This window comes from Talpa occidentalis, unplaced genomic scaffold, assembly GCF_014898055.3.
Source record: "Talpa occidentalis isolate TD23 unplaced genomic scaffold, MPIMG_talOcc4v2.1 talOcc4.9, whole genome shotgun sequence".
Taxonomy (NCBI): domain Eukaryota; kingdom Metazoa; phylum Chordata; class Mammalia; order Eulipotyphla; family Talpidae; genus Talpa; species Talpa occidentalis.
The window spans coordinates 40,338,426-40,353,495 of NW_023605305.1; the positions used below are offsets into that span (position 1 = coordinate 40,338,426).

General features: G+C 40.8%; 1 protein-coding gene across 1 annotated transcript; it reads left to right on the forward strand.

The window, feature by feature from the left end:
• The first annotated feature begins 13,216 nt into the window (after positions 1–13,216).
• LOC119236771 (cytochrome c oxidase subunit 7C, mitochondrial-like) lies at positions 13,217–13,495 on the forward strand. The gene has a single exon (XM_037500745.1). The coding sequence runs from the start codon at positions 13,217–13,219 to the stop codon at positions 13,493–13,495; it is 279 nt and encodes a 92-aa protein (XP_037356642.1).
• The last annotated feature ends 1,575 nt before the right edge of the window (positions 13,496–15,070 follow it).

The following is a 15,070-nucleotide window of genomic DNA, read 5'->3' on the forward strand; positions in this document are numbered from 1 at the left end:
TGATCACACCTAATTGCAACCTAACTAGGAAGTGTAATTTAATTGTGTGCCCAGGAAGAAAGGAGAACAGATTTTGGCGGACAGTTAGCAGTCTCCCCCACACTCACCCACACAACTTCCTATTTTTCAATTTGGCAGAAACTGAAATCACGGAGTATTTCTATATAGCAATGTACTCTTTGGCCTGCCAAGACAATGATCTTTTTGGGAGAGAATTCACAAGCTTCACAATGCAATTAGTGGGCAGAAACCAAACCCCCTACCCATCTTTCCTTTCATGTCCCTCGACCTAAATTCTTGTTCTGGGCCTCTAATTCTGGACAGATAACTTGAACATACATAGTGATCTACACCTTTCCAATATAGAAACAAACCAGTGGATGCTTCCCATCTAAGAATCATCCTTTTCCAAGCAGGAAGCCAGGCAAAATACATTTTACCACTCACAATACTCGGGGAGACCAGTTTTCTCTAAGCACCGTCTATTCACTCATATACTCATCAATTGTTTCGAGGACCCAGTGTGTGCCAGGCATTAAGTCAGGCACTGGCCATTAACTGAGGGACCAGACTGACATGATATAGTCAGAGAAAAAAAAAAAGAAATTATTTAGGAGTAAAAAGAAATTACATGTTCTAATAAGTAATTATAAAAAAAGGAGGGGACTAAAACAGCGACTAACAGTAGGGGTGGGAGGAGAGGCATGTAAACTGGGACCTGAAAGGTCAAGTGTCAGCCATACAAAGAGAGTGGAGGGAGAGATGAGTGCTCCTCAAGGAGAGCACAGGATATGCAGCCTCCCTGAGAAGGGAAAGTGTGGCATGGCCGAGGAGCAGAGAAGAAGCCGACATGGAAGGAGGTGATGAGGGAAGAATAGTGCTGAGACTGGAGATGTGGGTGGTCCCAGACCATGAAGGGTTTTGCAGACCATGATGAGGAATTTGAATTTGAATCTAAGTGAAACAGCGGGGCTGTAAGTACTAAAGGGACATGATTCCACACTGAATGCCAGCTGGGGCTGACATAGCAAAATGCCACAGACTTAGCAGCTTAAATACCAGAAATGTATTGTCTCACAGCTCGAGAGACTAGACGTCTGACATCAAGGTATCAGTAGGGTTGTTTCTTCTAAGAGACATGAGGGAAAATCTGCTCCATGCCTCTCCTTGTTTCTGGTTTACGGGAAGTTGTTGTCATCCCTCAGAGACTGTGCTCCCCACATATCTTCCCACCACCTTCCTTTCGGTGTCTCTCTCTCTCCACATGGCTTTCTGGCTAGATGGATATTGGATCAGAGCCCGCTCTACTCCAATCTGACCCCCTCTTAACCAATTACATCTGCAATCTATTTCCCAAAAAGTCACATTCTTTCATGGTTTGTGACTCAACGTATGAATTGGAGGATGGATGTGGGCACAATTCAACCTATAACACACACACTTTAAGATTACACTCTCTGGGCCTCCCTGGTGGTGCAGGGGGTTGAACGCAGCACTGGGAAGCTGTCTGCAGCCTTTGTGATGCGAGTTCAATCCCCAGCCAGCAGGGGAGCAACCCACATAGCACAGCAGAACTCTCCTGTCTTGCCCGCCCGCTGTTCCCCTTAGTAGTGTGTTTCTGTACATCTTCCTGTTCTGCTCCAGAATCTTCTCACCTCCCGCGACTCTGGCCTATATTCCACTTCTTAAAAAAATAAAAAATAATAAAAATTAAAAATAAAGATTACACTCTCTGCTCAGTATGAATGGGGAAAAGGGGTGATTAGCATGGGGGTGAGAAACAAGTCAGGAGACTGATGTCATTGTTGTCAAGGTAGGAGATGATGTTTACCTGGGCTAGGTGTCTAAGGAGATTTAAGATTTAGAAAAACAAAACAAAGGGTCAGACAAAACCAAACCAACAACAAAACATAGACATCTGACAACAGATTTGAGGTTACTGGATAGTGGGAAGAGTGGGAGCAGAGCAAGGAGAGGGCCCACCAATGGGTGCGGTGCGCTAACATGCATCTTAAGAGGTGTGATCGATCCTATACCTCTCAATCATGCAGTGTTGTGAACCAACATTATCTCGATAATAGAAGTTTAAAAAAAGATAAATTTGTTAAGAAAACCAGCTCAGCTGCTGGTAGATTATATTTCGTTGGTAAGGGAAAGGGAGGAGTCTAGGGGATGACTCTTAAGTTCCAAGTTTGAACAAGAAAGAAGCTGGTGATGGAATTGATGAGATAATGAGGAGCTAGGGATAGAGACACTTTGGGGAGTAGAGTCCCATGATTTTACTGGTTATGGTAAGTTTGAGGTATATGCGAACCATCCAAGTAGATGTACCAAGTGGACAGTTGCACAGTAGAGACTGGAGCCCAGAGAAGATTGTGCTAGGCAGATTAATGTGGCGTCTCCAGCATGCAGACTATTCAAAGTCGTTCAGAGGAGGGAGTTCCCTTCTGCCAGCACATCCTGCTGCCCAGCCAGCCCCAGCAATAGCTGTGTCTTCTAGCTCGGCCTCTCTGTGGAGCAGCCCAGGCCTCAAGAAGGTTTCTCTGGGGGTTCAGAGGCCTTGCTGTTCCTTCTCAAGGGTGGCCAATTCTCAGAGGGCTGAGAACCCTGACTGTCTCATGTGCCAAGCCCTGATTGTTCTACACAGATTCCAAGGATCTTTGGTTTCTGGAGAAGACAAAGACAGACTCCCAGTTCTCTCTCAGGTTTATACAAAGTGTTCTGCACCCATGAACACCCACAGAGCCCCATGGACATAGCCTCCTAAATCACATGAATGCCAGTGAGTGCACATACGCACACCCCGTCCCCGCCACAGAAATGACCTAAACTTTGTGAGGTTCACATGTCCCTAGAGATGATCTCATTTGCCTGCTTCAAAAGCGCTTTGGTCTGCACAGCCTGTAGCAGCAAATTTACACTTCAAAAAGCAGACAGCTTTTTCCACATCTTATTCACTTAATGGGTGAGAATGTAAAATTAGTTCCGTTGCTGATGAGGACCTTGAGCCAAATGAAAAGTGTTCATTTGTCAGCACAGACTTACAGCCTGAGACATGATTATATAGCTAATCCAATAATGGGTTTTGATGCTGAGCATTTATTTATATACAGTATGTCTTGTTATCTGTTGATAATCAGGACCTACAATTTACTCTTTCTTGTGCGTGTAGTGTGAAATAGCAACATCTCCCAGACATATTGCATTTAAGTACCAACATGCAAACACATACAAAAAGCGCCATCCTCAGCACAATATTTTATTTGCTTTCTTAAAAAAATGAAAATAGAACGAGTGCTTGAATTTGGCCTTTTATATTTTTAAATATAAATAGTAAATAATGGATGGGCTCTCTCTCAGAACTACCTAAGGGTAGTTAAAAAAAAACCTGAAAACAAGGTTTCCTTTATCATTTTGAACCACACTAATTAAGTGGTTTCTTCTGGTTGTTCCCTAAAAATTCCATCTGCACGTCAAATCCTAGACATATTCTTACACATAATGATACAAACCAAAAAGATACATGGCAGAAAATCTTCATAATGCCACCCCCGACTCTCTGGCTACCTGAACCTTACAAACGCTCTGTAGGTTGCAAAGATGCACATTATCTCCGTGTGCACATGGAAACTGGAATAATTATCTCAGGCAAAACCTTTCCTTAAAAAATGGTGACTTAAAATTAAATGTAAAACCACCACATTTCTATAAACTCTTGCGGAGACTACATACTGCTACATTATATTGTTTCTTACCCTGTGGATGAGCGTAAATGTCTATCACTAAAATATAGGGACACTCTAGGCCTAATATAAACATAAAATGCATAAAATTCAACATTTAAAACAAGCAGGCATTTTTATAGATATCGTAGAGTATGATGCATCGTAACATTTCCCAGCTATAATAAAGCCTATGGGAAGGAAAGGCACGTCAGGATTAAGTATTCTGTTAATTGCAAATGTGCAGCACACCTGCAGAATCTGTGAAAAATCCTCCAACACTCAGGGAAAGTCACTGCAAGTTCCATTCGGTACTCCTGTGTCTTGGAAGGGCCCAGAAAAATCCAGAACATAAGTAAGGAAGCATCAGTGAGCAGTTACCCTTCGTTGCTACTTTTCCTCACTTAGCAATCGCCAACCCAGATGAAGCTGAAAGGACCGGTCACTCTGTGATATACGAGAAGGAAGGGGAGCAAGTGCACTTTTTTTAAGCTGAAATTTATTCTGCAATAAATACTTCAATGTTGGTGCGACGTGATGTTTTATTGGATTGCACTAGTTTGCTCAAGAAATCACACTGGGAATAGCAAAGCTTGCGGTTTTGTGGGTAATGCGTTTGTAATGTGAAGGCTTTACACTGGAAGAGGTTAGAGCAGGACAGCGAGGCAGGTTAGGAAATGACTAAACGCATGCAAATCTCTGTTATGGTGATCCCTGGCCACCTAAGTCCGAAAGATTTTTGCGGTGGTTGCTTTACCTCGGCTGGGTAATTCATTAGATTTTGACTCTGGTAAAGAATAAGAGAATAGAGCCTATATCACCTTCTTACTTTTGCCTCAGAAACAAATCTTTCTTGTACCAGCCAGTGTAATCTTCAGAATTTTCCTTATATAAAACACCTCAAGAAAAATGCACCTCAGGAAGATTTACACTTTATTACTCTAATGATTCTACAAACACTACCACAAAGTGATGAAAGACAGAGCAGTCCCGGACTGATTGAGAGCTAATAAAAATCAGTACTGAAAACTGAAAAGAGCACCCTTATCATCTTTCTTTCATTTAGAGCTGATTACTAGGGGATTATAATGCAATCACAGCTATGTGTGAGAGGTAGCTATGGGAACCAGTTTTAACTGTTTATCTAGCCAAAGATCTTAATTTAAGTTTGAACACTCTGATTCATTTATATGTAAGACACCAAGGAGACAAAATGCAGAAGAAACAGATGCGCACTTGTTCTATCCATTTAACTTCATAAGCTACCAGCCAATTTGTCTTTCAGGGACAAAATTAATTTCTGATGACAATGTGAGCAAGTAATAAACTAGAAGTTCCTGTCCTGGGAAACTTGTTAATGCCATGTAATGTTCTGGAGTTATTTAGGAGGGGGAAAAGAAGAGATCTGCTCCTGGAGTCCCAGGGACATCTCTAACAGGCTTGCCTTGTCCCAGCTTTTAGTCACTCCCTCACAAGTTTCTGACACCTTTTCTAGAGGTTGAAGTGGGAAGTTCAAAAGAAACCATTTGCTTACCATTTCTTTCCTAGGGCGTATCTTTAAACATCTTGTTTTCCTTCTTATTCCCTCCATGATTCAGATTTGCTCATGGGACACACTTCCAACCCATAGCTCCTGAGCCCTGGCATAAGGACAAGGCAACAATGAGGAGAAAATGAGTCAAAGACCTCCTTTTTAGGGCCTCTTGCTAATATAACACAGCTCTCTGCATACAAGGAGAGCCAAGCAGTGGAAAACACCTCACAGAATAACCCAGGATGTGTGCAGGAAAATCCCAGGAATTGCACGTACTGATCCATTGCCATCGAGAGAGAGGATACCAGCAGGCCGGACCAATCCCATGCACTTACATACTCAGATGGAGATAAGACTGACCACTATTTCAGACACAATCTATGGAGCTGTGAAAGGAACAACACCACAACTAGCAGCAGCAATAACAATAATAAAAATAGAATCATAATAAAAGATAGCACTTATTGAACACTTCCTATACACCATGGAATAAGATGGACACTCTGCACACATTATCTCTTTTAGTTAGCACAAAAAACCCTATTCAGAAGGCATCTGTATGGCCATTTTGCAGATGTGGAAACTGAGTCACATAAAAAAATCAACTTGTCCAATGCCACAGCTAGCAAGTGGGAAAGTTAACATTTGAACTCCATCTGTCAGACTCCAAACTTGTATTTTCAAGCGCTCTCCAGAAGCAAACTTTGGCAGTCTTCTTTATCTTGGCCAGTATTATTTTCCCATCTCATTATGTATCCAGTTTTGCTAGTGTCTCTGGACTATGTTCCCCCTTAATCCATCGCTTCTGTGCCCTGTCTCCCCCCGATGTCTCCAGCCTGTATTTTTCTGCTCTCTGGGGGAACTCCCCACGGCATAATGGCTGTCCATTAGTGTGTTTTTAAAACCTCGCTCTCTCCCATCCTCTGACAGTTTTCATATGCTCCACATGAAGGATCCTTTTCCAGAAATACTTTTGAAGAAAGTCTAAAGTAAGCTGAAAAGTATTACATTTTTCATCTCAACGGGGAAATGGATTTAAGAAAAGGAGAGAAGAGCCTGCAGGTCTTTCAGATTTTAAAAAGAATTCAACACACTGCTGCATTGGCACTGGGAACACATCTATCACAGAAACCAAGCAAGCATCTGCATTTACACGCTGAAACGGTTCCCTTCGTCCTTGATCACGATAATGACTTAGAGTTCCGCTGAGCCTTTCATCCACAGGGACGCCATGGCCCCTGCAGAAGCCTGCCCAGCCAGCAGCTCCCTCCACCACCAGGGCTCCGTCTCCTCCAAGGTGAAAGGGGAACAGCTCCATTGTGGGGGGAAGGAGAGGCTGAAAAGGACAGGCAGGCACCCGTAAATTCTGTTTCCAAAGGCAACTAAAATAACAGTCAGACTGTCCATGTTTAATTGCCCCATTTGGAACTCAGGCATAACAATGCGGTCCCAGAGAAACCATCTACAGGGCACCAATAGCAATACTTGAAAGAAGGGAAATGCTTTCAGGGCCTAGAGAAAGCCTTGCCCTGTGAGCACCAGGACATTTCACTAATTGCCCTATTTCCGGTTTTTAAAACTACGTCAGGCAACTGTGGAACATTCCTTAGGACAATTCTCCCATGCTTCCCTGCCCTCAGGAATCAGTTCCATGTTTGATGAGAATGAGTAAGACAGGACAGACACAGGCTAGTTTGTGGTTTGGGGAAGAATGGGACCTAGCTCTGTGCCGTGTCCTTTTCCCGCTCCAAAAACCTGTGTGAAACATATCAGGGGTCGCTCTGTGAGTTCCAGAATCCAGGGTGAAAGTCATTCCCTCTCAAGATGCCTGTTTGGAGTGGTCTTTCCAGCCCATGCAGTGAACCAGTCATGAGAGAATGTGCCTCACACAGGGTCGAGGCGTTGCTAACCATTGTCCGGAATTCCTCACTCCTCTTTCCCTGCTCTCCCCTTCACAAGGGCCTGTTTTCCAGATAACCTTCCTTGAGTTCCCTGAAGCTGGGTTCAATATCCCCTTTCTGGGTTCCATAGCACATACACATCCCTCAGAAACTGCATATCCCACTGGGTGGCAGATAGGCATCATTATGTAACAATCATATTTATGTGTTATGTCGTGATTTTACACTTTGATTTGATTGCACTTTGATAGTACTTTTGATTTACATCCAAAATGCTGTTATCCCCATTTCACAGGTAAGAAAATTGAGGGTAACAAGATTAATGTCTTACAATTAGCTGATGATAGAACTGGAGTTTGAAAGTAGGATTTCCTAACACCCCAACCCATGCTTATCCCCTCTGGTTCCAGCACCCTGAGTCGGGGTGTCCCCAGCACTAGGCACTTACAGACAATTGTCACACACTGACTGAACTAAATGCCATTGGGTGAAGCTATGGGAACTAATTGCCCCTTATGTTGTGGTAACTAGAAAACTGGCCTCGTTATCCTGGCATACTACCAGTTGACTATTCTGATTTGCTTGGGTAACAATGAAATGTTGGGTTTGTTTTTTTTTTTTAAGCAGGGTCCTTGGTGTCATGCTGACACACCAGAAAATGTGTTGTCTCCCTGAATTCAGGTGCTCTTGTCACTGAATTCAGTCAAACCAGTTCTGCATATTGACACAGAAGGTGTAACTTACAGCAATTCAATTGTAATGCATCACTGCATAATCACTTCTGTCATCCATCCTTGTCCTTCTCCATCAACACTGCTGTCACTGTGGCAGTGGCTGCATATCTCCCCAGAGAATGAATGTGGCTGAAGTCTCTGTGTTCCAGAATGGTGGTGGGATAACCCATTCTCCTTAAGATAACAAGAGTCCCATCTGTCTAACAGATGGGCAGCCTCGCTCACCTTCCTTCCACCTCAGCATCCAGGAATCCCAGTTCATCTATTTTGTCTTCATAAAATGTCTCCCTTCCATCCTTTCTCATAAACCCTGCTACCACCCTAACCCAGACCATGATCAAGCATCCTCTTGCCTTCTGTCTCTAATTGACCCAAGTCTTTCTGCATGCCTCCAAGCAAATCACTCCTTAATGACTTGTTACTGTCTCCGTAACACACAAAAGTTATTCATGGCTACACTCAAAAGTTATTCATGGATCCTCATTGCTTTCAGGACAAAGTCTAAAGCCACCAGTCAAGCCCTCGACCTGCTGGCTTTAGCCTACCACAGTAACTGTTTCTCTAACTCAACCCTCTGAACATTTAGTCTATCTCCTCACTGGTCCCCTGCACTGGACCTTATGTTCTTCCACCTGAACAACAAATTTAATGTTTTCATCAAGGCCGAGTCCCAAAGCTTCCCATTCTCTGGGATCTCCAGGCCTCATGTTCTCCCTGGCCACCTACCATTGCTGCTTTAGTACATCATCTTATGGCTGTATCTTATGATTTAACTCTGTGAACCTTTCTATCCAACATCCCTGCTGAAATGAGAGCCTCTTTAAGGACAGAAGCCATCTTTCTCCTACATCTCTCCTATTAAGGAGGCCTAGTGCTGTCAGTGTTTTTGTGATTGTTCCAGTCAGTTTTTGTGACATTTAGTATGACTTGTATTTGGCCTCAAGCTGCCCAGGCACTCTCCATTACAAGCATGACAGAGCCCTTCTAACCTCCCCCAGTTGGGCCATTATACCTCTTATTTCTAGGAATTCACATGAGATGTTCCTTCTACTGCATCTCTTAAACTCTTGAGCTTCCCTCCATTGGTTCTCCCTGGAGGGTTAGGGATTCAGTCTTGGCCCTATCACTGCAAGGTGTCTTATCTGCTGCTCTCCTCAGTAGTGTGTTTCAGTAGATCTGCCTGTTCTGCTCCCCACTCTGTCTCTGGTGAATCCTCTTATATCCCCCACACCTCCGACCTGTACCCAGTTCTTCTATGCAACCAATCAGTCAATCAACTCTCATTCTTTCTCTTCTTCCAGCTCCAATTTTCCTGGAAAGCTCAGCTTGGATGTCACTCCTCCCAGAAAAAAGTTCTCCCTCATTCCACAAGACCATTTGAATGTTGGTTCCCCCAGTAGCTACACACACACACACACACACACACACACACACACACACAGGTTTATCCCTATGTTAACCCAATCTATAATTGCCACACTGTGGGTTAGGAATTTTTGGATTATATGTAACAGGAAACTCAGACTGGGAGGAAAGGGGAATTTATGGACTCAGGTGGCTGCGAGGGTAGAGCGTGACTCAAAGTAGTGGTCAATTTAGATTCTCTCATGGCCATTCCTTATTCCTTTTCTCTTTTTCTCTGTCCGCTGGCTCTGCTTCACTCTGTGTGGGCCTCTTCCTCTATGTAGCAAGAAATAGAGAGGTAGAGCAGTGTCAGGGGAGAGCCTGATTGTGGAGGCTTTCTCCTGGCAACCACATATTAAACCCCAGGGAATTACTATAGTTGCCCTGGCTTGGGTCTGCAGGTGTATTCCTGGGATAATCACTGTGACCACCTTGGAGTTCAACTCTAAACCACCTACCCCCAAAATTCCCATAGTGCCATAGGGGTAGAGGAAAACTTCATGATTTGTGCTCTTCCCATACCACATGGAACTGAAAAAGAACTTCTCCATGGGAAGAAAGAGACTGTTCTTAGGGGAAAAAGGAGGGTAGGGATACTGAATAGAAACAATTTATGTTCACTGCACAGCATCTGTCTTCCTGCCCCACCCCGAGCCCCCATCTACTGAAAGATCCCTCAGGATGTTTTTGTGCCTTGACTGCTCTGTCCTTAGTACCTTGCACAATGGAGATGCTTAACTGATATTTGATACACATATGAATGAATGAATGTCTTGAGTACCAATCAAACTCCCTGAGTTGGGCATGAGGAAAGAGGATGTCATGTTGAAAAAGCTTAGATTTACATATGAAGGCTACTGCTCCTTTGCTTTCCATCTATGGGTAGTGGCTACAAATGAGGACCTACATTGTTGCTCAATAAATCCGTAATGCATCCAAAGAAGTATACAAAATTTACCTTAGATCTGACAGGACATAGATGTAATGTCAGTCATCAATCTTCTTTAGGTCTGAGTTCATGCAATACTTTATCATAAAATGTCCAGAGATGCATGCTATCAAACAAAAGGAGGCCAGAGAAGATGCTTCGGCTGGGAGCAAAGAGAGTTGGCAAGTGAATTGTCTTATTCACTATCCTGTTGGTATATACTCACAGGGTTAGGATAATTCCATTCAGAGATTATAATCAAATTGCCTTGAATACCCCTGTGAGGGAGTAAGCTCTCCAACAAAAAGAACCCTATCTTTATCTTCATGTAATCCCCACTGTGATAGGCATAACAAAACTCATAATGAGGATACTGGAAGTAACTCAACCCATGAAGTTTTCACAAAGCAATTTTACAAACCTACATGTGATGAGGTCTTGACTGTCAGAGACAGAACTAACATCTTGACTGACTCCTTGCTTCTGGAAGAAATGCATTTGTGGGCCTCCCTGGTGGCGCAGTGAGTTGAGCACAGCACTGTGAAGCTGCCCTCAGCAGTGTTTTCGGTCTGTCTGCCTGTTCTGCTCCCTACTCTGTCTCTGGTGAATCCTCTCACCCTCCCACATCTCTGGCCTGTACCCCAGTTCTTGTATAAATAAAAATAAATCTTTTTAAAAATGCATTTGTAATGTTGGATTTCTATACCTTCTTTATAGTCTCTGTACTTAAGGTAAACAAAAAATGTTTTTAAAATGTGAGTCTTAACTTTTTTCCTTTTATCTGTCAAAAGACTGTAGTCTTTTGTAAAATAAATTAGGCACCAGATTAAAAAGTATAGTGTTCATACCAATGGTGCATCATTAAAACATTTTGGACAGTGCACGTGCTCACATGTACACATACAAGCATTTATTGAAGAATAACTTCCTTAGGATCACCTCTTGGATATGATATGAGAAATCATGTTCTTAGACTTAGAGTTCACATTCACAAGAAATTTTGGATTAACTTTAAAATTAACTGTTAGCTTCATTTTTCCTCCATCCTCCACAACTCTCATTCATAAATATTTCTGAAATACATTGCAGCCTCTTTTAAATCTATGACCTAAAATTCAAACACTTCAGCAGGCATTTTAGAACATTCACAGGTTCCCAGTTCCCTAGCTAACCAAACTTTTGCCTTCATGATAATATGAACACTCTGTTCATCTCAGCAACCCTACAGACTCCCACACAGAGCTACCGCCTTTCTCTTGGCACAAGTTTCGCCTGGATTATTTGGCCTTTCTTCTCTACCAGTCCAATGCCTACTCAGTCTTCAAAGGTCAGAGTATGCCTCACAGCCATGAACTATGAGGTCCCAGAGGTCCCGGAGGCTGTGAAATCACAATCCTAGAAGACTGGTCTTGATACTTGGCTACTGACAAGTGAACTGCTTTCTGTTGTTCCCTAATTTTCTCTGCATATATTTTCAATTCTACTGGCTAATGAATGAATTGAGGACTGAAATTTTATATTGTACTTGTTTGTTTGTTACACCAGTTAGCCCAACACTATGGTAATTTCTCAACATATGTTTAAATTTAGTTTTCAACTTCTGAATCTTTTCTGACACATCCAAACAACATTAGAAGAAACAGTTTTCTATTTTAAACCAATTAACTATTCCCTCTTTAATTTAGGATGGGTGTGAGTTACACGAACAGTGAGTTAAAAAGTAAGTGGAGTTTTAATTAAGAAAACTCTCTCCTGAGAAATGATTCCTTCATAAAATGCTGGGTTAGTAGTTTACTTAGGGAAGGAAAGGTCAGAAAAGGATGTAGTTACCTAAAGGGGTCATTCCAGGGTTATATTATTGTTTACTTTGAAATTGTGTGTGTATGTGTATATGTGTCTTCAGGAGAGCAGATACATTTATATTCAGATCAAATTCATAATTATCAAGTTGGGAACTCTATATGCTAATGGTATCCTGATATTGCCTGACCTTTCTGGAAAGATCCTATAGAAATTATAGGATTATGTTTTTATTATTATGTTTTATAGGATTATGTTTTTATTATGTTTTTAAATAATGAAATCAAAACTTTTCAGAAAAAAGAGAGTGCAACATGAATGGACTAGAAAAGGAGGCATTCCCGGAAGATGGAAATCACATGGGTCTAGAATGACGCTAATATGAGAAGTGAGGAAGCTGCAAGGAAGTCCTGGGCAGGTTCCAAGCTCAGAGTCAACAACACAAAACTAAACCTGGAGGGGTAGGGGAAACAGCAGGTGGGAAAATGAGAAATCTTAAGAGCAATTAATTAAAAGAACTACATCTGGAACAACTGAATTAGTGAGGCAATGCCCACTCCCCCATGACAGCAGACCAGCTTACAACTAGTGATTTCATCTTCTGGGTAAAGCCTGGAGAAATATCCCCTGGAGAAGGGGAGCCCTCTTCCTAGAGAGGGGTCCTATATTGGGATTGGGCACTGCAGGGTACTGTGGTAGAAGCAAAGCAGTGTGAGAGACAATTCTGGACTTCTAGACAGCTGTCAGGGAGAAAATAAGTAAAGTCGTTCCACCTTGAACAAAATGACCTATCATTCTGTGTTTTCCAGGCAGTTCATTAATGATATAATCCTCATATAATAATTAATAGTTTTCCTGTCTTGCTGAAAAATGTTCCCATTTGAGTAGTAAGTTATACAGCCATGAGTGAAATTCACTAAAATTGTAGTTCCAAACAGGGACCCAGACAGTCTGCCTGTGCAAATCACCTCCCCATACAGAGGGCTTTGATGTTATTTGGGCAACACAAGATAAGAATGCCATGTTACAAACACAACACGAATGCTGTTTCTTACATCTAGACAGTATAGAATCTGTGATTGATATTTTAAAGTATTTTCATTAAAATGAAAAACAAACCATACAGAGAAACAGTTTGTGAAAATAGGAGCCTTGGTTTGGTGCCTCTATTTATCACAGGCTTTGACTGTGCTATGTCAGAACAGAGCATCCAGAGGTTTAGCACCTCTGTGGCTCAGAGGAGCCACTGTGAGGACCCAGAGGAGAATTTGCCATTTTCAGTGAAAAATAAGTGGCCATTACTGATTATGATTTACGTGTACCTTGGCTCTGGATTTGTTGCACCTTTCTGTATAGTAAGACATCAACTATTTAAGAAATTAAAATGCTTTAGTTACTTAGATATGAAGAAGAGCATTTTAAGTACAGTCTCTCTGAAAAATCAAACTCTTGAACTCAGCCCACTAGAATAGAATAGAATTCTAAGAATAGAATATTATTATATTATTATATTATTCTAATAATATTATTAGAATAGAATTCTAAGAATTACTAAATATTTAACATAGTTATGAACAAAAACAAGATAGGGAACAATTTACCTAACAGAGAATAAAGATTGTTCAGAAAAATAGAAGGAAGCATTTTAAAAGTTAAATTAATTCCAGAAAAGATTGAAGAGGACAATGAATCCAATAACCAAAAACAAAGTGCTACCTTTCTTAAAGTGTTCAGAGAACAACAGAAAAAAGAAGTCATGAAACAAAAAAATTATATCTAAATAAATTCAATGGACATAATTGAATGCACTGTGGATGACAAATGGAGATCTGGCAAGCTCCAGAAATCTCTCAGAATAAAGTACCAAAGGACAAGGTGGCAAAGAAGAAAATTTTGGGATTAGTAACTGGCTAATGGGAATTCTAGAACCATAAAAAAGATTACAGAAGGGAGGAGATAAAAAAAGACATAATACAAGAAAAATTCTCTGAACCAAAAGAAGAAAAATATCTCTAGATTTAAAAGATTCACTAAATGATAAGCAGGATGAATGAAAAAAAGAAGACCCATTTCAAAACAGGTCCTAATGAAATTTCAGAAATCCAAGAATAAAAAATCTCAAACTTCCAGAGGAAAAAAGGCTGCTCACAACAGAATAAAGAATGGGTTAACATTAGATTTCCCATCAATAACCCTTGATGCTAGACAGTAATACAGCAATCCTTTAAAAGTTCCAAGTTATTTTAAGCCTAGAGTTTATATCCAACCAATCTATAAAATGGGAACAAAATAAAGATATTTGCAAAAATGCAAAAACTGAAAATTTACCACCATGAATTCTATGTGAAAAATATCTTCTCAAGCAGGTATTCCAGAATAACAACCAAAAAAAAAAAAATGGAATCAAAGATAGGAAACCACATGAGATGTAAAAAGAGTGCAGTTGACACAAAACAAATTAATAAAGATAGGAGATATTTTAAAAGAATGGATTTGACCTTAACACACTTGAGAAAATGCTTTTGTGGGAAAATGTTATTAGACTAAGTTTATTTCTCTTTAGGTCCAATCACAGACTCCCTGGTTTGCAGTGAATAATATTTGCATAATTATAGTAATGTTTTATTGGTTTTCAATTCTTTAATCAAATTACAAGCTAAATACAGAAAACATTATAATCAGAAAACAATGCAAATATAAACCCTAACGATATGAAAATGACTTATTAATCAAAATTTTGCAGAATGAAGAAATACAAGAGAACACCAGTAAACTAATCTAATTTCTCCTAGCAGGAAATAAATAGAAGTCTAATTCTGTTAAATAAAGAAATAGAGGTTTGAATATATATTAATTAAAATTACAAAGATAGTCCTTGTAATAATTAAATATAACTAAAAAAACCTGAAAATGGAGTGGAGGATGGGAAATGAGTGATGATTACAATTGCACTGAATACTTCATGGTCCATAGGGAGGACTCAACAGGTAAATCTATAGACAAAAATTCACTTTCCAGAGTTTTAATGGTATGTATGATGAGTTAAA